The sequence below is a fragment of the Aethalodelphis obliquidens genome, unplaced genomic scaffold (assembly GCF_003676395.1).
Source record: "Aethalodelphis obliquidens isolate GAN/ISIS:26980383/991018 unplaced genomic scaffold, ASM367639v1 scaffold32, whole genome shotgun sequence".
Classification (NCBI taxonomy): domain Eukaryota; kingdom Metazoa; phylum Chordata; class Mammalia; order Artiodactyla; family Delphinidae; genus Aethalodelphis; species Aethalodelphis obliquidens.
Window position 1 is genome coordinate 9,704,849 of NW_020837976.1, and position 25,581 is coordinate 9,730,429.

Below are 25,581 nucleotides of genomic sequence, written 5' to 3' on the forward strand. Positions count from 1 at the left end.
GATCTTCCTGGACAGGGGCACGAACCCGTGTCCCCTGTCCAGGAAGATCCCACATGCCGCGGAGCGGCTGGGCCTGTGAGCCATGGCCGCTGGGCCTGCGCGTCCGGAGCCTGTGCTCCGCAACGGGAGAGGCCACAACAGTGAGAGGCCCACGTACTGCAAAAAAAAAAAAAAAAAAAAAAAAGAGTCCCTCCTGTACCCCACACAATGGCCACGGTTGGTGCTGAGCACTCCCTTCTGACTGAGGAGACTTGCTGACAGGCCTCAGTATCCATTGTTGGCATCTCCACAGAATTCCCAAATCTATACAACTCCCAAAGCAGTTCAGGAACCCCTAAGTTTACTCTTAGGATAGGAAACTGCTGTCAAAGTGAAAGGAGAAACAGGAGTTAGATGGCAAGTACAAATCCCTACCACTGACCTTATCTGAAATATATCAGTGTGATAACTTCTAGCAAAATTAGGGTCGAGCTTACTCTTCTTGGTTTTGAATTTGGCCACAAGTTGGCTGCCTATGATGTAAATGGGCTATAAAAGCAGTTAAGACGCATTATAGATATTTAAGGAAAGACGCTATTAAAAAGCTGCAGAGTCCATATTAAAGACAGCCCATATTAAATACAATGAGGTTGAGTAATCAGTTGAACATCTAAGAATAAACAAAGGTTGTCATGGCCCCAATACAGTAATTTCTTCAATAAAACATTTAAAATATTGAGTTGATTTTTCCTTAATATTATATGGAAACTGAGAGTATTATAAGAGAAAGAAAATGACCAGTGTCATGGCAAGTTCAAAGAAGCTAAACTGTCGTTTTTACAACAAATGCATGTCCACATATTAATGAGACAGTTATCAAAGGTTTTGAATATGCCTAAAGTAAATTTTTTACTAAAACAAAGCTAAATAGCATCTAAAAATTCATTTGGCACGTCCCTTCCTTTGGCTGTGGAATTTCACTGTCAACAGTTTACAATTTATTGTCTAAGAAGAGAAGATCTCGGTATTCTGTGGTAATTTATCTCAAGGTTTAATAGCCTTTGTTTCAGGACATTCTTTCTTACATGTGCCCTAATCTGCTGTTGGAGCCACTCTCCTGTTGAAGCATCTCCACTGGAGATAGAACTAAACATCTGGTCATTACCTTCGGAAAAACAAGAGTCATCTTCATGAATCTCTCCTCACCACCTCTTGGTCAAGCAAAATTATCCACACGCATTTTGCTCCCACTTTAAAACCACTAATCTTACGGAATGTATGCACCTATTTTTCATCCTTGCTCATCTTCTCCTACACTCACCATGAAGAGATTAGCAAGAAAAATGCTGACTACATAAATTTTCCCCACCAAGATTTTGCCCTAGTTTCAAAATTCAAGCACACTACCGCTACGATGTCCCCAAATGACATGGCTGCTGACTTGCCTACCTTTCAGGGTGCACTAGCTGTCTGCCACTGACTAAGACAGAACAGAGTAGAAGCTGCCAAGCCTTCATTCTCCTGCAGTGTTTCAGGTCCCTCCTCCCCTCCCCCTCACTTCCAGTGCCTACAGGAGCTTCTTAAACAGGAGGCACGCGATAAAAATTGCAGGTTCACGTCCCTTTCCACCAACAGAATCAGGATGTCTGAGGACTGAGTTCAAGAATCTTCTTTTTTACCAAACACCCCAGGTAGCTCTGAAACACGTGGCTAAGACCCATCTTTGAGGAACCTTGGACTAGAAACACAACTCCAGGCCTCCGAGCAGATAACCCCATCAAGCAGTTGCCTGATTCTTTAAAGGCTTAGGTTTTAGACCAAAGTGGTTCAGGCCTCCACCTGAACCCTGAATGGAACACAGGCAACATCACAGGTAAACACTTCACTTTAATGACCTGAAAAGCATCACTCTGCTCCTCTGCCAACCTCCCTTTTAGAAATAATCTTGCCTCTACAAGGCACCCGACCTGTGCTCAATCTTCCACTGCGACCTGCGATGTTCAAAATACCTAGGAATTGGTGAAATCACTAATTTTAGAAGATTAATTCCACTTGACTGGTCTTTGATGAACTTAGTTGGTATTTTTTTAAAAAGAAAAAGATCCTCAAATATTAACAATCAAGTTGATAGCAGATGTTTCACATAAATCTAGTTACTTCTTGTTTCCTTCTCTCTCAGCTCAGTTTGATCAAGTATAGCAGGTATAGGTCACCTCTGAACGATCTCCAATTCCCTCTCATACCTTGAGCTGCGTAGCTCAGAACTAGAGACTATATTCTGAGAAGGGTTTGTGCATAACTGAAATGAGAGCAACGGTAGCATATAGTTCCCAAATAAAATAAGCCAATTTTTAGATCCCTGAATTAGCTGGCTCCTGAAACTTCACTTTCAAAACTGTTACCTACTGATTCACTGGAGTTTACAGTCTACTAAAATCTGTAAGTAGAAACTACTTATGTGTGATATACCTCTCCTCTAGAAAATGAGGTGAAAACAAATGCTAAAATTTAAAATCCAACATCTGATGTAGACCACTGAAGAAAGGACAAGAAGACTTAATTTTCCTGATCCCAACTTATCCTACTGCTATACCACACAGTGCACACGTGAGAGGTATACATCACGTGTATTAATATACCTCTGAGAACCAACCTCCATTCTACCCCACAGCCTTTGTGATTGAGTATGCTTTTTCTTCTGTTAGCATTCAACGTACATACTCATCACCTAAGTAAGAAAAAGAATTTATTTTGCCCAGGACATTTTTTAAAGTAACATTACGTAAATTGGGCCATATTTTATATACAAATGTGAAGAAACTCAATCATGAAATAGGAAAAAAATTCATTTATTATCCGAATCTGATCTGGGAAATAGTATAAAACAACTGTAATATAGAATGTGTTGCCAAAATCTGTACTGGAATCCATTTCAGCAGCTTTACAACTTGTTTGAGGGAAAAAAACCCAAACATTTAGTTAATAATTTGTAACAAGACATGTATCTGTCTCATAAACTCAACGCAACAAAACTGGGTTTGGCACTTCCCCTTTATACAAGAGAGGGTAAGCTTTACGTTAGGGATGCAGACGTAAATAATACACATCCCCAACACCCCCAAACACAAAGAGTTCAAGGCCATTTAAGTCAGAGGGCTTTTATCATAAGCTTAACAGCATACAATTCTCCTTCCCAGGAGTGACTTCTTTTGGTACCAAAAGACAAAACATTTTAGCAAAATACTGATATTTAAAACAGGAACTGGAAACTGTTTCCAATTCAGGCTAAAGCACAATCCTTCAGGATGTAGTATCTGATTTAATCATATGTAGTTTTCACTTGAATTACATAAATGCTGTTTCCTATTCAAACATAACATTACATGAACACGCGCTTATTAACCAATTTCACAGTACTGAGAACAACTCTGATTTAAACCATGGTTTTCAATTTTTCTTAAGCAGCAGGGGCAGGCCCACTTCCTTATAGTTTTTCAAACAAAACATTAAAAGTAGGATTCTGATATATCAAAAAGATTAAAAGCCTGTGCTCTGTCTTCTGAAACAGAGGCAAAGAAGAGCCTGAAGTTCTTTTTGTGTCCTGCAGTGACCGCCGAGCAGCGTCTTTAGAATGCTGGGACTCAGGAACCCCAATGCTGGGCCCAACTGGAAACCACTGTTTCCAGGCCTTGGTGGGGCTATGCCTGTAGGTGTCAGTAACCACTAGGGACAGCAGCAGGAAGCAAAGAAATCACAGCCTCTCTTCCAAACAGAACAGGAAAAATCATCTGTTTTCCAAGCCAATCTCAAGCAAGGTACTTATCACCAGGATCTCCAAGAGACTGAACATAGGAGCATGTATCTGTATACGCACAGGTGCCATTCAGCTTCACAGGTAACACGATTAACTCACATTTGGACTGTGAATACTTACACATTAAACACAAACATTTTGATGTCTTAAATTTATCAAGACAAAGGGATTTGACTGTATATTCTGAATCAAACACACTTTTCCTCAAATGCATAGTAACAGTCACACTACTTATGAAAAAATGGACCTCACCTTCCACCTGGGTTTACAGTCTTTAGGCCTCCAGTGACCTCCTGGCTCAATATCTAAATCCTTGGAGAAGAGGTGATGAATTTCATCAAAACTGACTTCACTTACATTGACATTGAGGAATCCCCCTAAAAGGTCAAAAATGTGAAGAATTGTTTTAATACGAAGTCAGACAAACAACAATCAGTAGGGTGATGGCATAATGTAGTTGCTGAGACGGTACCATTTATTCCTGTTATCACCATATAATTGTTAATATCACCTTTCAGTTTTAGTTTGGATGATAAATTATATGGTCATCCTACTATCTTTGGTAAATCAGCCAAAGAAAATCAAAGCACTTAAACTTTTTGCTTTTGAGTAATATGGTGAATATTATAATATTCTTTGGGAAATGTTTGCATGTCATTACAATGTAGCTTATCATTCCAATTTATTCAAGTATTTAAAAACTAGTTTTTAATTTCAACATAATCAACACAGGAGACAATGAACACACAGTACGTAAGAGTTAATTAAGCAGTTAAGTTTGACAGGGAGCTCAATCTTAGCTTCTATGTACTGGGGAAATTATCTAACTTCTCTGTGCCTCAGTTTCCTTATCTGTAAAAACAGATGGTAATATCTGCCTCCCGCTGTGGTTGTATCCATTAGATGAAACAATGCTGGGCACAAAGGTACACATTCAGTAAATTTAGCTACTATTACTGTCATCTACTTTACTGACATTTCTTCAGAGAGAGAATTCACAAACACAATTCAACAAATTTATTTTGAGCACCTACCATGCATCCCCTTGACATGCAAAATGGAAAAACTATAAACTTCTAAGATGCTCCTGGTCTACTAAGCACTCACTCTCCAAATTAACAAATATATGATATTCCTAGAAATGTTTTTACTAACAGTTTTTCTAACATATACCATGGAAACAGGAATGACTCTTGGATGGAAAACCATTTCCATTACCTCAATCAAAACCAACTAAGGGGGCTTCCCTGGTGGCACAGTGGTTGAGAGTCTGCCTGCCAATGCAGGGGACACGGGTTCGTGCCCCAGTCCGGGAAGATCCCACATGCCGCGGAGCAGCTGGGTCCGTGAGCCATGGCCGCTGAGCCTGCACGTCCGGAGCCTGTGCTCCGCAACGGGAGAGGCCACAACAGTGAGAGGCCCGCGTACCGCAAAAACAAAAACAAACAAACAAAAAAACCAACTAAGAATTAAGAGAACTAAGGACTAACAAAACTAAGTTCTTTCACCTCCTTGTCTCATGAAATACAAACCAACAACTATTGAGGTTTCCCATTTCAAGTCTTCTGAGCTCAGTGGCCATGATTCCACACATACAGTCAGCCCTCCATATCCACAAGGTTGGTTGAAATCTGTGGATGCAGAGCCCACACATGGAGGGCTGACTGAAAGGGATTTGAGCATCCTCAGATTTTGGTACCCTGAGGGTCCTTGAACCAATCCCCCTTGGATACTGAGGGATGACTATAAAGCACTCAGTTCCTCTTCGAGGGAGCTTCTTTCCTTTCCTCTCTTCCTGCTATTCTATATTCTATAAGGTTTCACAGCCACTCGTCTTCCCATCCCCACTCTTCATCCTAAGTAGGAAGGAACATCCGTCAGTGGCTTCCACTAAGCACTTAGGCATACTAGAGAGAAGTATTTCAAAATGTAAATGCCTAGGTTCCACAGAGTGAGGAAAAAATCTGCGATCTTCTAATGTCTGCCTGTTCTCCTGACAATGTTTGCTGTCTTTTATAACCAAATACCCATCCTTTAGTGTGACTAGATATGCAAAGTAGCTAATCTTAGAAAGGTCAGATTTACCTAAAGAGTAACCTAGGAACTTACACAGAAAGGACAGATCAAATGTAAGATCCATCGGTCAATGTGAGTACAGACTACCATGACTCAGCTGACAAAACAGACTCTGGCACTGTAATAAGACAAAATTCACACAAAGAAATCTGATGCATTTAACGGTATGCATAATTCCTAAAATGATAGTAATTAGGCTAAATAATAAGCCGTTCATATAAGGAACTGAAGTTGGTATTCCTTATGCACTTTTAAACCAATTTTTTTGCCGTTTTCCAGCTTTATAGCTTCAACAGCTGTAACCAACATTATTGTCAGCAGTTTTCTCCAGTATCATTTGCGTTTAATTTTCATCTTGAACACACATGTGCCCGCAAATTAAGAGACAGGCCTTATAACTTTCTCCTCAGCAGACAGGGCCTCTGGTGTCCATCACTTACAATCCCTGATGCCCAAGGCACCCGAAGTTCACCTCCTCTCCATCGGCCCCCCCATTCACATTCCTCAGAGACCCTTAGCAGCTTTTCTATGTGCTTATTGCTCTTTGATCTGAAATCTTAATATCTTACTGGCTGAAGGCCATAGATGACCCAGTGGCATGAGGCTGTCATGCCAGGAGTAATAGCAACATCACTATTGGGGGTGGGTATGAAGGGATGGGGGACAGGCTCCAGGACAGGCAGCGCCACCGCTGGAAACAGCAAGTGTGTGATCAGAAAGAGAGAGAAAGGAAAATAAACACTAATTAGTGGAGGTGGGGTTGGGGGGCAGCAGGGTGTGATGAGAAAAACAACTTTTGTTTCTCTGAAAAAAAACCCACTTATTTCTGAGTTGCTGCCTGTGCGTTTCACAGGTGATACCCCTGCTCACACCCAGGGTCTGGATATTTAGATAAGAACTTGAGTTTAGGGACTTCCCTGGTGGCGCCGTGTTTGGGAGTCCGCCTGCCAATGCAGGGGATGCAGGTTCGAGCCCTGGTCCGGGAAGATCCCACATGCTACGGAGCAACTAAGCCTGTGCGCCACAAGTACTGAGCCTGCACTCTAGAACCTGTGAGCCATAACTACTGAGCCTGCACTCTAGAGCCCGCAAGCCACAGCTACTGAAGCCTGCGCACCTAGAGCCCGTGCTCCGCAGCAGGAGAGGCTGCCGCAGTGAGAGGCTCAGGCACCTCAGTGAGGAGCAGCCCCTGCTCACCACAACTAGAGAAAGCCCGCGCGCAGCAACAAAGACCCAACGCAGCCAAAAATAAATAAATAAATAAATGTATTTATTAAAAAAGAAAGAACTTGAGTTTAGGATTCCCACCATTTAAGTGCCTGCTCTGCTTCTCCCGGGGAACCTTTTAAAATAAACACTCAGAGTTAAGCCCGCAAAAAGTTAGTGTCCTCTACCCCGGCAACCTTTTAAGTCCTAGGTGCCTGCTGTCCTGCTCTCCATCTCCTGCTGGCTGGTGACCTGGGATAGAGGATGGCACTCCCCCGCCTCACTGTGCCCTGGCCCCCTCTGGGATCCGTGACTAAATCCTGAGACTCTACTTCCTTTGTGTGGGTGTACTGAAACTGTACCTTGCATCAGAATGACCCCCTGGGCTCCACTTCCCCAAAGTGGGAGCTCGGATGCCCAGGGAGCTACCTGCCAACCAGTAAGGGTGGCTGGCGCCCCCTCACACGGCAGGTCATAATCCTCATGTTCTTAATTCAGTACAGCAGCTCCAGCTGCTGAATACAGTTGAAGAAGAGGACGGGGTCGTGGGCGCAGTCTGTACACCCATCCGATGCCTTGGAGCTGCGGGTGGCTCTCTTCCCCCTCCAGACCGCTCAGTCTCCCTGGGAGGATCCACTGCTGGCCGGCAGTCAGGGCCGCTGCGCTGCACTGTTGTGTGTTGTGCCGCCAGGCTCTGCTGAGAATCCCCACCCTAAACTGTTGGTGCTGTAAAAGGTCAGACTCCGCTGCAGAGACGAGCCAGCAGGCCCCAGTCTGAAGCAGCTCTGTCTCCCATTATCCTCCAAAGCAGACCCCACTCGGGGTCAGGTGTGGAGGTGATTGGCGACCATCACACATGCCAAGTCTGGGCACTGGGCCAAGGCGAGCTAACCTGGACTGTCAGGTTCTGCCTCTTTCCCCCACGCAGGGACAGGGCTGGGGGACAGGCTATGATGTACTGGGAGCCAAGGAGAGCTCCCCAGGGCCCTGGAGCCGGAGGGGCAGGCCGGCTGCTGGGCCCACTGTGTCATGTCAGGACCGGGTGCTGAGCCTGGGGAGCCGGCCTAACCCCTGAGGAGGCAGCGCTATCAGGGCCATCGTGGCACCCGGGAGGCAAAACGCTGCAAGGCAAGCGCATCACATGCTGCTAAAAGTGGGGCCCCAAGCGCTTGGTACCGGCTCCTCCCACGTCCCCAGAGGATGTTAAAAAACTACTAGAAGCCTGTGAGACCCCCATGGCTTGGGCGTTATGGAGCACAGTGGCATATCTACATGCCAAGTCGTGAAGGTTACTACGTTCTTGGGGCCTGGAGCTTGCCCCAATACATCTGCTAATGTTGCACAGGTGGAGGTGGAGGTGGACCCTGACCCTCAGCAGTTGACTGGGACCCCCTAGAATGGGAGGTGGCAGCAGAGGAGTTAGGGAAGAGGCGACCTCTGTCCCAGGCATTCCCTGTTACAATCCATCATACCAAAACATCCAACGATGGCCAGTGTGAATGAGGAACAGAGACACCTAACTATACCATGATAGAAATGCAAGGGTTTTTAGAAAAATTCGTTCAAAAGAAGAGGGAGAAGGGCACTGATTGGCTCTTAGGGGTCTTTGGAACTGGTTCCGAGCTTTGTTTACAGAGAAAGAGACCCCTCCAAGCCTCTGAGCCCACAGAGACAGAAGGAAGAAGCTCGGCCTCCCTCGCAAGATGAGCAACAAGCTCTCCATACTGGCAGCTGCAGAGATCAGGGTCCCTGATGACTTAATCTCGGGACAGCTGAACGCAAATTAGAAGCCTTTGTTCAGGTGCTGCCGGCTCTTCAGGAGACTGTGGTCCCATCCCAAGGGATGATGCTGTCACCTCTCAGAATGTTCCCGCCCCAGCAGCAGAACCCAGGATCCCACACCCTGATCTGTGAGAGTGACAGCCACCAAGGCCCCTGTCCTAGGGACCCTGCAGTTCCCCGAGCTTGTCCCTCCTCTTGGGGACAATCACCTGTTCACTTCTCTAATTATCCACTGGGATGCTCTCATTGACACTGGAGCCCAAATTACATTGCTTCCCCGAACCCCTCCAAACAGAAATGAAGGGCACCCTGTAAATTACAAGGCATAGCAAGTAGGATAGCAGAAGTCACTACTGGAACAACCTTTCTTAAAAATCTTTTAGTGGTGGCCCCTTAACCCTACCTTTTCCTGACATGGGTATGGATGCCCTGACCACATACATGGAGGAACAGGACCCACACCTGGTCCCAAGGAGTATAATCCCCCACCATCTTGGGCCTTGCAGCTCTGCCACCCGGGGGGGAACCCTGACTCCTCTGGCTTCCCTGATCCCGCAGCCTGTGCCCACTGTGGGTCCCGGGCCCCGGTGTCGTCACACACGTGGTTCTCCACGCGTTTCTCCTTCCCTCCACCTCCCCGCACCCCGGAGTCCTGTCTGCTCACTCCAGGGCACTTCAGTCTCTCTGAGAACACTCACATCACTGAACAGACACCCCCAATTCAGCTCTCTGCCCCCTCATGTCAAAGCCTGCCACATTCACCCCCAGTACACTGGGAGTAGGTCTGCTACTACCCTCAACAGGACTGAGGCGCCTCAAGGTGACCCTGCACTGAGCATAAAACAACACGTCATTACAGCAAACCCCACCCTGGGAGCCAAGCCGGCCGAGCACTCTGGGCTGTTAGACCAAAGGCCAGCCTTAGCGCAGCAGCAGCAGTGTGACTCTTTAGCACAGACAGCTTGGGTAACCGTTTAGCTCTAGATTACTCACTGGCCCAGGAAGGAGGTGTATGTGCTGTAAGGGGCACCACCTGCTGTGTGTATATTAATAATTCTGGACAAACTCAGACAAATTTACAAAAGATGGCCTGAGATGTGGTACTAGTATTCCACAATCTCACCTAAGTTTTAAATCAAATACCTATCTTAACCTTATCCAAGGGCTTTGATTTATCTTCTTGGCTAGACCCCAACTAATGGGGGGAGAGTGGTTACAGACAGGATTTCAAATTGTCATTTGTCTAGTGATATTGCTGATGGCATTTTTGCTTTGCTCAAATGTTTCGTGTGCTGGGAGATCAAAACCCTGCCAGGGGCTTTTACTATCTCCACCGTCCAGAGAGTGCCTATGATCTTCCCTAAAGATTAATGGTGAGGCATCACGGGATCAACTGTGATGAGAAAAACAACTTTTGTTTTTCTGAGTTGCTGCCTAGGCATTTCACAGTGCGATAACCCTGCTCACATCCAGTGTCTGGACATCTAGATAAGGGCTTGAGTTTAGGATTCCTGCCGTAAGTTCCCACTTTGCTTTTCCAGAGGCACCTTTTAAAACAACCACTTAGGGGCTTCCCTGGTGGCGCAGTGGTTGGGGGTCCGCCTGCCGATGCGGAGGGTGCAGGTTCGTGCCCCGGTCCGGGAGGATCCCATGTGCCGCAGAGTGGCTGGGCCCATGGGCCATGGCTGATGAGCCTGCGCGTCCGGAGCCTGTGCTCCGCGGTGGGAGGGGCTGCGGCAGTGAGGGGCCCGCATACCACAAAAAAACAAACAAACAAACAAAAAACAACCGCTTAGAATTAAGGCCAAGAGAACTTTGTGACCTCTGCCCCAACCACCTTATAAGAAACAGGTGCTTGGTACCCTGCTCTCATCTCCTGGGACGGAAGACTGTCCTTCCCACCAGCTCTTTGCACCCTCCTCCGCAGCTCCCAGGATCCTTAAGTAAGAAAGCTTATGACTCTACTTCCTTGGTGTGGGTGTATTGAAACTGCACCTTCCATCAAAACAACCCTGTGGGTTCCACTTCCCCAAAGCGGGAGCTCAGATGCTGAGGGAGCTACCTGCTAACCACGTGTGGCGGGCTCATGCCCCTTTATTCAAACAGGTCATACTCTGCAAATTCTTAATTTAATATACCAGCTCCAGCTAGTCAACACATGGTATTAGAATACTTATTTCCTGTGCATAGAAAGTGAAGGGAAAGGGGCATATTATAGAGAGTGGGCAGGAAGAGGCACGGAGAAAATGAGCTAGTGGTGACACAGTTTCCAAACTACCCTCAGTGGAAAGAACCTCTCGAGAGCCTGTGGTCAGGACCTCAAGTCCTTCCTCCCTACTGCACCCACTAAGGCTACTCTCATCTCCTTTACCTACCAGGTGTCCCCTCCAGGTTTCACTCAAGAAATTGTTTCACCTTCCCACACTGTTGGTGGGAATGTAAACAACCATTATGGAGGACAGTATGGAGGTTCCTTAAAAAACTAAACATAGAGCTATCATATGATCCAGCAATCCCACTCCTGGGCATGTATCCAGAGAAAAGATACTTAGGCACCCCAATGTTTATTGCAGTACTATTTACAACAGCCAAGACATGGAAACAATCTTATTGCCCATTGATAGAGGAATGGATAAAGAAGATGTGGTATTTATACACAATGGAATACTACTCAGCCATAAAAAAGAATGAAATAATGCCATTTGCAGCAACATGGATGGACCTAGAGATTATCATACTAAGTGAAATAAGTCAGACAGAGAAAGACAACTATCATATGATATCACTTATATGTGAAATCTAAACAAAAAAAGAAAAAGATACAAATGAACTTATTTACAAAACAGAAACAGATACACAGTCTTAGAAAACAAACTTATGGTTACCAAAGGGGAAAGGTGGGGGAAAGGATAAACGAGAAGTTTGGGATTAACATTTACACACTACTATATATAAAATAGGAAATCAACAAGGACCCACTGTATAGCACAGGGAACTCTGCTCAATATTCTATAATAACATACATGGGAAAAGAATCTGAAAAATAATGGATATATGTATATTTATAACTGAATCACTTTGCTGTACACCTGAAACTAACACAACATTGTAAATCGACTATACTCCAATATAAAATAAAAATTTAAAAAAGAAGAAAAAAAAAAGGAAGCATTCCAGTGCTCTAAAGCCGGGAGAGAAGGCATCCCGCTTTACTTTCAAAGAAGTAAGCAATCAGCCAGACCCGCCCCCTTTACTTCACCTGCTGAGATTTCAAGGGCAACTGAAGAGGAAGGACCCAGTGAGCTCCAGGGACAGATCCCCACCTCCACTCTGTGCTGCACCTGAGGTTTTCCAGTGGGGACACACGCTCTCTCTCCCCAGTTAGAAATTAAAAGGTCGAAAAACATATCTATTGGCTGAAATCTATTTACCCAGCAGTGCAATCATTCAGCACACAAATATAAACAATGTAAATAGTGATTTTCACCCTTTGGAAGGTGGGACCAGGGTTAGAAAGGCAAGAGCAGGAAAACTGGACGCCTAAGAGACGAGAGGCTGCCACTTACCGAGAAGGAAAGTGGAAGAAGTCAGTCAGTGGTGAGCTGCCTCTCAGGCTGCGCAACAAAGCCTAGGTGCCAACTCTTCTGTGTTGTGTGGGAGGGAATAACTTGGTTGTACCACTGGTTACACGGCACATTCACTCTAATGCCAATTCAGCATGAATTGGCAAGACGTGCAACGATGCCTCCTGCTTTGGGAAGTGGGACCTGAGTGGCCTGGGATCCGTTTGGAACAGCACAGGCCCCAATCAAAAGTTTATGGTTGTGTAGATTACAACATATCACATGACATGGTTTAGGATATTATTTTTTCTATTAAAGTATAATTCTTAAAATAGCAAATATTCCATACATATGAATTACCTGCATTTAAATTTTACTTGAAATGTAAGAAAAAAATGTAAGGCATATCATCTCTAGCCAAAGAGCTGTTTTCTCCATAAATCAACAGGTTTCAGTGACTACTTCACTCAGTTTGGGGCCTACCTGTATTTTTTGGTATCTAAAGCCTAATTCTGCATACTCTGGCTCTTGTCAGTATTTTACCCTCAGGGTTCCCAGTGTGCACTGCCCAAAGACCTGACGACGTTATCAGAGAAACCCCTGAATTTCCTCTAGAAATATCCCTTCAGGTGAATTCTCTTCTGAAGTCAGAAAACGATTTTTACGATAAGGTGGCACATCCCTTCCCCCACCCTCTGGGCGGCTGACCAAGGGCAGCTCAGAGGCTGAAAGGTTCCATGAGTCATCCTGCCCCCAGCCACACACAGCCACCTTTGAAGCCACCACTAGAAACTGCCCACGTCCAATGCTTTCCTTTGGCTTCTCAACTTCTGCAATTGTATAACGTCTACCTACACAAACAACTTCTTACTCAATTATTCTTGAAGTGACCAAATCCTAGTATTCTAAACAGAGTGGTTTTTTAGTCACACATCTCCAATATCAAGGGCAATGCCTCGACACAGGATGGGTGAATGAATAAATGGATGGATGGATGAACGAATGGGTGCATGAACAGATGAGCAGGAATGACAGAGCTGGCCATGTCAATCCCGTCTCACCTCCCTCTGCTTCCTTCCTCCCTGCATTTCCAAACCTTGGCTCCATCAGGTGCTAAAATATGCCTTTAAGACATTTGTACAAAAGATGTCCCACAGGGGCTTCCCTGGTGGCGCAGTGGTTGAGAGTCCGTCCACCTGCCGATGCAGGGGACACGGGTTCGTGCCCCGGTCCGGGAGGATCCCGCATGCCGCTGAGCGGCTGGGCCCGTGAGCCACGGCCACTGAACCTGCGCATCCGGAGCCTGTGCTCCGCAACGGGAGAGGCCACAACAGTGAGAGGCCCGCGTACCGCAAAAAAAAAAAAATTAATGATGTGGTTTGTCAAGAAAATATGGTGTATCACACACCACTCTGGCCTTTTCCAATGTGTTTTCTCAAACCATTCAGTTGCCAAGAAGCTTCCATACACTGCATCTCAATGTCTTTTCTAGAATAGCACCTCCACTCCTCATCTTAAGTGAAACACTATTCTTCCTTTCAAACTGTGCTCAGTGCTTACTTCCTGAGGTCCACAATCTTGGGGGTAAGGCATATAAGAAGGTACTCTGCAGATTATACCTACACCTCACAAAAATTAATTACTTCCTTCTTTCATAAATTTACCTCCTTTGAAGTTTACGACTTTCAGCCGAACCACCTTCCAATATGCAGCCACATTCACTGAGAGGTGCCCTCCTCTCCCTGGACATCCTGCATGTAACACCCAGCTCCACATTCACACCCTGGGCACCACTGTCACCTAGAATGACTGGCAGTGTCAGAGTTGAAAGCCAGTCAGTTCTGGCTTCAGCTTCTCTCTGCTGTCTCCACATTTTTCCTGTCTCTATGGTCTCCTAATAAAGCAGCTGATTAATTTTGGTGGAGTGGCTAAGAATCACCAGGCCTGCCTGTTGAGAATGGAAGTCCCGGGCCCATTCTCAAAGCCCCTGTGTCAGTAGACATGCGTGGGTCATGTTTGTGGACACCCAGCTTTACCTGAACACATTTCAGGGGCCTGAACTGCCCGCCACTGAGTCCTGCCTCCCAGAGGAAGAAGCTACCTCTCCACTCTCCCCACCTCTCCAGCAAAGAGAAGCAGTCAAGTGACAAGATGCACCCGAAGGTGACTCTGAAACAGAAGTGAACATGAGGACGTGGGCACTCTGCAAAACTGTCTTTCAGTAAAAGTGCTGGCAGAAGCTTCTGGCATTAAGGACCCCAGGAGTGGCACCTCTGGGCACGTCTGATCGGAGCTGTGATCTCTGCCAAGTGGCAACAGGAGATGCTGCCCAGAGTGGTCTAGGCCTTGCTCTGGTGGCTCAGCCTCTGAACTGACCTCTGTGGCCACCCAGGTTTTTTTTTAAACATCTTTATTGGGGTATAATTGCTTTACAATGGTGTGTTAGTTTCTGCTTTATAACAAAGTGAATCAGTTATACATATACATATGTTCCCATATCTCTTCCCTCTTGCGTCTCCCTCCCTCCCACCCTCCCTATCCCACCCCTCCAGGCTGTCACAAAGCACCGAGCCAATATCCCTGTGCCATGCGGCTGCTTCCCACTAGCTATCTACCTTACTACGTTTGTTAGTGTGTATATGTCCATGACTCTCTCTCGCCCTGTCACAGCTCACCCTTCCCCCTCCCCATAACCTCAAGTCCGTTCTCTAGGAGGTCTGCGTCTTTATTCCTGCCTTACCCCTAGGTTCTTCATGACATTTTTTTTTTCTTAAATTCCATATATATGTCACCCAGGTTTTTTTTAACCAGCATCCCCATGGCTTCTGGTGTAGATCATCTCTGGACCACACGTAGAGAAACCCAGCTCCACGAGTTTCACCCAATCACAGCAATGGACTGAATGTTTGTTCTCCCCACCCCCCAAATTCATATTTTGAAATCCTAACCCCAAATGTGATGGTTTTAGGAGGTGGGCCCTTTGGGGACTGATTACATCATGAGGATGAAGCCCTCATGAATGGCATTAGTGCCATTATAAAACAGACCCCAGAGAGATCCCTCACCCCTTCCACCATGTGAGGATACAGCAAGAAGACAGCCATCTATGAAGCAGGAATCAGGCCCTCACCAAATACCGAATCTGCTGACACCTTAACCTTAGACGTCCATCCACCAGACCTGTGAGAAATAAATATTTGCTGTTTAAGCCATCCAGTCTATGGTATTTTTGCTATAGCAGCCCGAACAGACTAAGACACACCCATATACTCACAAACACTGTTATTTTCCCTCGCTTCCTGACCTGCCACACCTGATCAACAATTTTCCATGCTCAAATTCTGCACCCAAGAAATACCACTGAAGAAAATCACGTAAGCACATAATCCCACCACTGAGGTGACAGTACCTAATTTACTGCCTTAAACATAGTAAGCTTTCAGCAGAAACAAGCGTTATATTCTTTGTACATTTTGACCCCCACGGGGTAGGGAGGGCTCTCTTGGCTAACCGGTTAGTGAGCACCTTTTCCTTTATGATTGCTTGACTCCACTTTGCATGACCTACAACGTTCAAAATATCTACTCCTCCTTTACAAGCTGCTCCATCCTTCTTGGCCGCCCCCTCACACATATCCTTCACACGTATCCCCCTCATCCTTCTTGGCCTCCCCTACTTTATTAGGAACACAGAAGCAACAGGCCTGAACCCCCTTTACTTTCCCCCCCTCATCTCCAAATGAACGTCACTCCCGCCTCAGGGCAGGAGGTGTCCCCCTACTACTTTCCAAGGCCAGTTCTTCAACCCGAGCACATTCTGTGTCCTGTCACTTTCTCCAAGATCCAGGCTCCCTGGATGCTTCCCTTCTCCTCCCTTCACTCCCCATCCGTCCAGAGTCTTCCCCTCCACGCCCGCAGCGCTTAAGGTTCACTTAAGTCCATCTCTTCCTAAAACGTTGTCCCCTTGACCCCACCTCCTCCACAGATTCCTTCCCCCCAGTCTCCTTCCCTTTCCCACCAAACTTCTTTGTTTTATTCATTTATTATTATTATTTGGCCATGCCATGCAGCTTGCAGGGATCTTAGTTCCCCGACCAGGGATGGAACCTGGGCCCCCTGCAGTGGAAGGCGGAGTCCTAACCACTGGACGACCAGGGAAGTCCCAAACGTCCTTGTTTTAAACCAACTAGTTTTTACAGACTTCTGAGTCACTTCTCAGGACAGTGTATCTTGCTTCTCACGCTGCCGCCCCACTGGAATTGTGCCGACTGCGATTCCGTGAGTGTTCTTCGTGCCCAATTCAATGGCCTTTCACAGTCCCTCGTTCTACCTGCTCTGAGGTATGTGACAAGGTGGAGCCCTCTCCTTGCTGTCCTCTGGAACACCGTCCCCTGACTCCCCTGTGTCCCTGGCTGCCTTCCCTTCTTTGCTGACCTCCCCTTGCCCCTCAGACATGGATGTTCTCCAGGGGTCCACTCGAAGGACCTCCCCTCCTCTCATCTCCAGCCCAGATCCCTCTGAAGAAATTCAGACCCCAAAAGAACTCTCCTGAGCTTTAAACAGAACAGGCCCAACACTGAACTCATGCACTTCCCCGTTCTCCAAATGTGAGGTTTATCCCGCATTATATGTTTCAGTTAACGGCCACCGAGACAGAAACCTGGAAAGCAGCCCTGATCCCTCAGCTGGTCACCACGTCTCTTCTCTTCGGCGCCACAGCCCCGGCACGTGCCCGTTGTTCCTCTGGGGCCCTTGCAGGAAGCTCCTCACGGCCCCTCCAGATCCCGGCACTTCCCCATGCTCATCCATTTTCAACTTCTCATCAGGATCATCTTTCCAAGCTACCATCCTAGTCACACCATGTACCTACCTAAAGCAGATGAAGGTTACATTCCCTAAAGCAGTGTTTTCTGGGGTTTCCCTGGTGGCGCAGCGGTTAAGAATCTGCCTGCCAGTGCAGGGGACATGGGTTCGAGCCCTGGTCCAGGAAGATCCCACATGCCGCGGAGCAACTAAGCCCGTGTGCCACAACTACTGAGCCTGCGCTCTAGAGCCCACGAGCCACAACTACTGAGCCCATGTGCCACAACTACTGAAGCTCGCGTACCTAGAGCCCGTGCTCTACAACAAAAGAAGCCACCGCAATGAGAAGCACGAGCACCGCAACGAAGAGTAGCCCCCGCTCGCAACTAGAGAAAGCCCGTGCGCAGCAACGAAGACCCAATGCAGCCCAAAATAAATTAATTTTTTTTAAAAAAGCAGTGTTTTCTGTTTTTACCCTATTTTGTCCCTAGACCCTTGGAAAACCATGTGCCCTTATCTTAGAGAGATACACACCAGGCTGTAAATCAACCCTCTGCACACACTCTCAGGGGCTCCGTTCCCTCTGATGCCCACCTCACAGATGCCGACAGCTTCATGGAACCCAGGCAGCCCTCTGATTGGTGAGTCCTTTACACAGGGCCCTTCACCTCCCTATGCAGCACACATCCCACTACACACCCACCCCAGTCCCAGCGGACCACTCCCCATTCTCAGAACACAGGGCCTCCTGTGCTTGGACACTGCCCCCTCAGCTACCTGCTGAACCATCCTGCAAGACCCACTTCCAATGTTCCCTCTCTCTGAAGTCTCTCTTTCCTTCCAGAAGGAAACTGCTGTCTCCCTTTCATCACCTAACAACCCTTCCTCCGAACGTGTAACCCGCTCCAGCCGGCAGGCACATACTCAGCTGTGTTTCTCCCCGCCTGCCCCTGCGAACAACACAGGGGCGGCTGCAGGCGGGTCACGACTGCTCCGTTCCTCTGCAGTGGCCCCCATCACTCTTTTCTACAATAAACGTGGGCATGATGGTTTGTTACATTAAGCATTACCTGAGCTTCTCTGAAGTTTATAAATTCATCTCAAAAAGTCCTTGTAGCTTCTGTTATGCTCCTAAGGCTAGCAACTATAGAAACTATCAGGGTTAAACCACAAAGGCAACTACTCCAAAAATGCTAAGGACAAAATATATAAAAGTCATTACAAATGCACTCTATTTGAATAGGAATTAAAAGATAGGAAATCTACACGTAAGTCCATCTTCATTTTAATGCAAAGTGCACAACTGACATTTTCCATCTCTAACCTCATCCAGAAAATCAAAACATCCATGCTAAGCACTTATTATTTTTCAGCTCTAGATAAAGTGAATTGTTAGCACGGAGAGTGTCACATAAATAAAATAAAACTGAAAGTGGATTCACCCTCTGGAGAACCTATAAATACTAACAATAACAAAGAAGTATTCACTCATATTGTACAAATAACATTTAAAATAGATTTTACACTGTAATTGATTGTGAAATAATGCTGAAATCCATGCAATCAACTTTATATGAATTCCAACTGGAGAAGTTCAAACTTCATCTTTATGGTAATCCAGTGCCAACAAAAATCAAAAACAAGTTACAGCTAGATAATCAAACAACAACTTTAAGCCTTAACTTCCCTTCTGGTGATTACAGGAATTCAGTATCATACATACTTGAATGGTTTTCATCTAAGTAGATCACCTTCTTACACAGACTCTCCTCGACTATTATTTAGGGAGGTATGGTATTCAATTATTTTGTGTGATATGACAATAAGATTTTTATACATAGGTATTTTATTATGCTGTTCTCTTTCATCAATGGGAAACAATTCTGTTAATTAAAAACAAATTAAGGATGCGTAGCTAAGTAAAAAATGCCTTAACTCCACACATTTCTCCTAGGTTTCTCACTCCCTTGATCATCGTAAAATCTGGCTCCATCATTCAAAGAAATGAGGAAAAGGAAAGGGAACAGCAAATTAACGTCTACCAAGCTTCAAGCACTGTGCTTCTCTTTATCCTCACAACACTGTGAAGTGGGCATATAATCCCAGATTTTACAGATAGGCAAACTGAGGCTCTACTTTGCAGTGGTCACAGGACTAGTGAGGGGGTTCTCCAGGATGGCTCGTGTCAGGCCCCTTCCTAAGGAGTTATCTGTATGAGGGCATATTTTCTACTAAACCATCATCCCATCAGGCTGGCCACAGCTAATTGGACAAGGAATTGGTGCTGGACCCAAAGCCAGCAGAGCCATGAGGAGGCCTTCTGTGAAAAGGTAGCTGGCCAAACGGGTGTGATCCTCTCTTGCAGAAGAATGCAAGACTGATGGGAGCAGAGGGGAGGAGCGGGTCACCAAGACAGTCAGCGAAAGGCAGTGAGAACAGCCGCGACACAATCTTTCAAGCACGTGACAGGAGCATTTATGAGTTACGGGGCCAGGGGAGAGGAGGGCAAGGCCTGGCAGGCAGACGCTCTGAAACAGACTTCAATTAGTACCCAGAAAGCACTAATTAAGAAAATGGCAACTAAACCAAGAACAGAAAGATTTCCTAAAACTATAAATCCTTGAATATGCAAATTATGAAAATGAAATTACTGTAATCAATATTTCAACAGAACATTACACCCAGTGGTCTCAGTACTACACAGACAAAAACATTCATTTTTAGAAAGCCAAGGCTGCAGTGACAAAGTAACGACAAATACATAGCCACAAAAACCATAGCTTCATTCTCTATTACAGGACAGCAAGGAGATAACAATATGAGAATCAGCTGAGAATTTTTTCTTAAATACTCAGGCCCTGCAGCTAATTAATAAAATGAGAAACTTAGGGGTTGGGTCCCAGAATTATGAAAGCTATGGTGCAGCCAGGATCAATTCTAGATCAGTGGGTCTGTGGCCCAAGGATCACCAACATCAGCACGACCTGGGAACCTGTCAGAAATGAAAATTCTCAGACCCCACTCCACATCTACTGACTCGGAAGCTCTGAAGGTGGGCCCCGCAATGTGTGTTTTATAGGGCTGTCCAGTGATTCCGATGTACCCTAGAGCGTGAGAACCATGGCCTTAGATGATAATAAAAGGTGAATCATACTTTTTATTACAGATATCTCTATCAACAACATACTGAAAAAAATCCTACAAACATGACAGGCAAAGACTAACTTCCTCAATAAAGAAAAGTAACATAAAGACGTAAAAAACACACCTTAGATACTGAGGACATTAAGACACGTGGATAAATAAGCAATTCAAAATAACGTTTATTTGAATTTTAATTACATAAAAATCAAGATACTAACTTATATGTACAAAGTATGCTTAAAATCAGAGGAGGGAGACACAAACAATAAAAGCTGCAAAATAACAGCCGTGTGGCTTCTGACTGATTATAGAGGTTTTTTTAAACGATAATGTATTATCTTCATAATTTTGAAAAAAATGTTTAAAATACAGTTATCTTGATCCCTACCTCATATTATACACGAAAATTCAAAACAAAATTGTAAAATTATTGGAAGGAAATAAAAGAGTATTCGTACAGCTTTCGGGTAATAAGGAAAGCTTTCTTAAGACCAAAACAAGCAAAAACCTTAAATAATGTGATTGATACACTTAGAAACATAATTTTAAACGTCTATAAAATAAAAGACTCCATAAACAAAATGAAAAGACAAGCCAATTGCAACACATATAGCAGACAATAGGTCACTGCTGGAATATATATAAAGAACTCCCACCGATCAATACAAAAATCTAATTAACCAATAAGGAACCGATAAAACGGTAACTGAGTCACAGGAGAGAAAACTCAAAACTACTCACAAACACAGGAAAAGTCACTCAAACCCACCAGTAATGAAGAAAGTAAGAACTGAAACAAGATACCTTTTTTGATTTGTCATAATAGCAAAAAGTGTTTTATCTATAAGAATAGCAAAATTTTTAAAGTCCATCAATATCAAAGTGGTGCATTCACGCTTTGCCCCTGGGGATATAAACTGGTACCTCGGCTGTGGAGTGCAACCACACCAGCCTACCTAGCAATTCCACTTTTAGGCATGAACCCTCAAGCACACATGCACAGGGAAATCTGTATGATGTTGTTCCTTACAGCACTGCTTTGTGGTAGCAAAACAGTAGAAACAACCTAAATTTCCATCAGCAGAGAAAAAGGTAAATGAAATGTGGTACATGTATTCAATTATTCAAAGATACACTATAGGACAGTGAAGGGAAATAAACTGATCTCTATGTATCAGCACGGACAGTTCTCAAAAAATAATTAAGAAAGCAAGTTACAGAAAGAAATGTAATTTTAAAATCATTTATATAATTTCTTAAAACCTTTGAAACGTTCTAATTTCCTATCTATGTAAAAGATAGTGTTAAAATCATTTTAAGGATAATTTTAAGAACACACATCAAACTCACAACAGAGGTGAGATTACTTCTGGGTAAGGCATAAGCTTTTTCTTTAGCTTTTCAATCCTCCTCCCCCTCCCAAAAAATTGCTTTGCACCCCTCTCAAAAGAAAGTCAAATAACATGCTACGTGATATGAATACGAGCACCCCCAATAATGGCCTGAGGGTGGTGTGCTCAAACCATGCGATTTCATTTTATCATAATACAAGCAAATAGTTAAGTCAAAAGTAGATGAAACTTACGCATGTAAGGCAGCTTTTCCGGGCAGGGGAGGTATGGCGAATATGTGAAGTTTCCCGGAAGATACGTTGTTGCTTGAACAAGATAATCACTTGAATTATTGCCTTCAGGATAATCTTAGAGAGAGAGAGAAAAGTTACAACCCCAAAATTGTCTTTTGCTTTGCTCCTAGTATGAAATGTGTCACCGTCACTGTGTAAAGACTACAATCTGCAATCTGCAGCAGTACATAAAAGCAATTATCTATAAACAACTAGAGAAAAGCAAAATACAGCTGCCGTGACTACTCTCCCATTCACCCTTCACCACTGCCAGACGGGACCTCTCAGCACGATTTCCCCGGGGGAAGCTGGGACAAGTCTGGGGAGCAACAAGGCCTGATCCATGCGTACACACAGAGCAGGCCCATTTGCAACTGTAAGAGAACAGGTGTTTCCACCCTTCCCCCAGCTGAGCCACTTCGAAAGAGGGAGTGACAAAGTGAGAGAGTGGCATGGACGTATATACACTACCAAACGTAAAATAGATAGCTAGTGGGAAGCAGTCGCAGAGCACAGGGAGATCAGCTCGGTGCTTTGTGACCACCTAGAGGGGTGGGATAGGGAGGATGGGAGGGAGGGAGACGCAAGAGGGAAGAGATATAGGAACATATGTATATGTATAACTGATTCACTTTGTTATAAAGCAGAAACTAACACACCATTGTAAAGCAATTATACTCCAATTACTCCAATAAAGGTGTTAAAAAAAAAAAAGAGGGAGTGAAAGTACACCAGGGGATCCTCTTCAGTATCAAACAGCCCAGGGTGTTCTGGACAGCCACACAGCCACAGCACACTGCTTCCACATCCACAGAGCAGAGGGTGGGAGTAATGTTTTCTCATCGCCTCACACTTGAGAAACTGCGATTTACCCACTCAACTGACTTTTGTAATACAGCCCATTTAAAGTCCTTAAATTAGTCATTCCCAACCCGTGGGCTGCAGTTTCTAGAGAGCCCTGGAGCTGTTATTACATTAGGTCCATTATCTTTAGAGTCAGCAAGTTATGGAACACCGAGGGTACGGTTTAGAGCACCAAAGTCAAGTGCTGAGTTCAAATCCTGCTCCAACACGCACTAGCTTTGTGGTACAAAGCAAGAGAACAGAGTTTCTCATCTGCACCTACCTCATGCTGTCGTTTTCGGATTTCAGAAAGATAAGTGTACAAAGTGCTCAGAACAATCCCTAGCCCATATGCATATTCAGGAACTTCAGCTAGGAGTGACTGCTTTAGAAATGAGCCCCTGACTCAACCTGGAACAGTCAGAGCCTTGGGAATTTTAAACTTGGAACCAAGGAGCTCCCATTTCAGTCCCTTTCTGGAACAAAGTTCTGAGATGCAAATCTGGGAACCATGACCTGCCAGCTTCCTGCTATGTAAGAGGAAGTTGGTCTGAGAGAATGAGACCAACATGTGGTGAGTAAGAGATGAGAAATGGAAACCGCTGATTAAACTACCATCTGTCTTCTGGATCACAAACCCTGTACCCACAGGAAATGAAGTTCTAGCAGACACTTTAGGAAAATGTGAAGACTTTCAGTCTTCAGTAATCTGCTCTGATAACAGAGGTATTCCTATCAGAACTGGCCTGCATGCAGAGTGAGAAAGGGGGAGAACGGGCATATGACTTAGAAGAGAGGCCTGTCAGCCAGAGACCAGCAAGCAAAAGGCTGAAGGTCAAAATCACAGCCTTACTGGACTGTAAAAGCTAAACCCTCTCACCGCAGAATCCTGGAAATTGAATATGAAGCATGTGAGAAGAGTCAAAGAAAACCAAACACCTCCCGTCCATGGCTTGGCCTAACATAAATATTCACTCATCATCAGAATACAGTAGATGACAGGAATTCCCTAGCAGTCCAGTGGTTAGGTCTCCACACTTTCACTGCCAAGGGCCTGGGTTCAGTCCCTGGTCGGGGAACTAAGATCCTGTGAGCCACGTGGTGTGACAAATAAATAAATAAATAATAAAGTAAACTGAAGAAATTCTTTAAAAAAATATATACCATAGATGGGGATGCAGCCTGGGAGCCAGGATGGCACTTTGGAGCAAAGAGACACACCCCACCTTCAGGCCCACCTTCTGGAAGGGGCCTTGCAGAGCGGAACCCCTTATGAATAAGTGGAAACACCTTACGAACTTGGAAAGGCATCAGTAAGGAGGCTTTAAGGTAAGTGTGTTACCAGAAAACCCCAACATGATAAATAGGGACCAATGATGGTACAATGGCTAAGGCCTATTCCACCAGGAAGTCAGAAAGCCCCAGTAACAGAATCCTCCCCAATGCCTTTCTCCAGAGGAGCCCTGGAAAGCATTTGATAAGGAAAATCCTCTAAGACAAAGGAGGGGGAGGGATTCAGTGGACATTAGCTGTTTTGTACGCCAAGACACACAGGGACGGACTAACACCACGGAAACCCCTCTAGGAGCCCATACTCTGTATCTCACCCATAGACATCTGAAAGATTTAAAGATACTAAACATAAAATAAGTGTAAGGAAGTCCAATAAAGTTCTGCTTCTTTTTTTTAAAATCCCTTTAAAAATATATATCTAGATATATATCAAATTTCAAGTTATAGTAAAAAAAACTAAAAGTTCTGCTTTTATGGGGACTCCCACTATGTTAGCCAAACATCTACTCTACACAATGCATTTGTAGGAGCTGAAAACAGAAGATAGATAAGCTTGTCCCTGGGAGTGCACTGCCTTTATGTGTTCCAAAGGCAGTGTGTGTGCTCATTTTCATATAATGCTGAAGAAGATAAACATTAACACTCACGCATTCCTAATTTCTTAATGTCACGTAGTTAAATTTAAATAAGGGTATTTTCTTACTGTAAATAATTTATTAATTCTTGTCATTAAAGCTTGGGCCCCTTTTCTTAGCCACACATAATTTATAGACTCTATTAATCCACACCTAACTCACAGAGATTTTAAGCTCTCCAGACATCTCTGCAATACAAACTGTTAACAGCAGCTCCCTTTGGGGAGTCTCATGGCAACAGGAGGGCTAGAGGACTGTTTCACTTTTTATTCTCATGCCAAAATGATTGAATTTTTTTTTACAAAAGAACTCATGGATCACTTTCATCAGTTTTCAAAGAACTAATGTTAAAAAAAAAAAAACAAACTTAAAGACATGCAGTATCAGTATATTCATGTCCTTTAAATATGAAGTTTTGGAGCTAAACATGTTATTCTTGGCTACATCATTACAAATGATCATAAGGATCTCAACTTATTGCCAGACTAATAAAAGCATCTGTATCCCTTAAGTACTGTGTCCAGTGGTAGTTACGTCATCCCAAAGTATTTTGTATATAAGGCTATCCACCCCCTTGCCATTAGTCTATAAACTTCTTTTAACTGAAATCAAATTGCCTTTGATTTCTAGCATCTAATAAAGGGCCTACAACATAGTAGAAACTTACTGCAAATAAACACTTCACAACTGATAATATAGCCAACAATGATTTAAACTTTTGGAGACTCTGATGTAATAAACCCACAAAATCGTTATTCCTACAAAAGTGGTGAGGCCCATGGAGTATAACCCACTGATTTCATTTCAGGAGGGTTTTTTT

At 44.6% G+C, this 25,581-nt stretch overlaps 1 protein-coding gene across 2 annotated transcripts in view; it reads right to left on the minus strand.

The window, feature by feature from the left end:
* The window catches only part of B4GALT6 (beta-1,4-galactosyltransferase 6), a 65,499-nt gene that overhangs the window by 17,515 nt on the left and 22,403 nt on the right, over window positions 1-25,581 (minus strand). For both annotated transcript variants that reach the window (XM_027127679.1, XM_027127680.1), the window contains 2 exons: window positions 21,952-22,065; window positions 4,046-4,170 (listed from right to left, as the gene is read on the minus strand). In XM_027127679.1, the coding sequence (XP_026983480.1) occupies window positions 4,046-4,170; window positions 21,952-22,065 (239 nt within the window). The remainder of the gene's footprint in view (window positions 1-4,045; window positions 4,171-21,951; window positions 22,066-25,581) is intronic.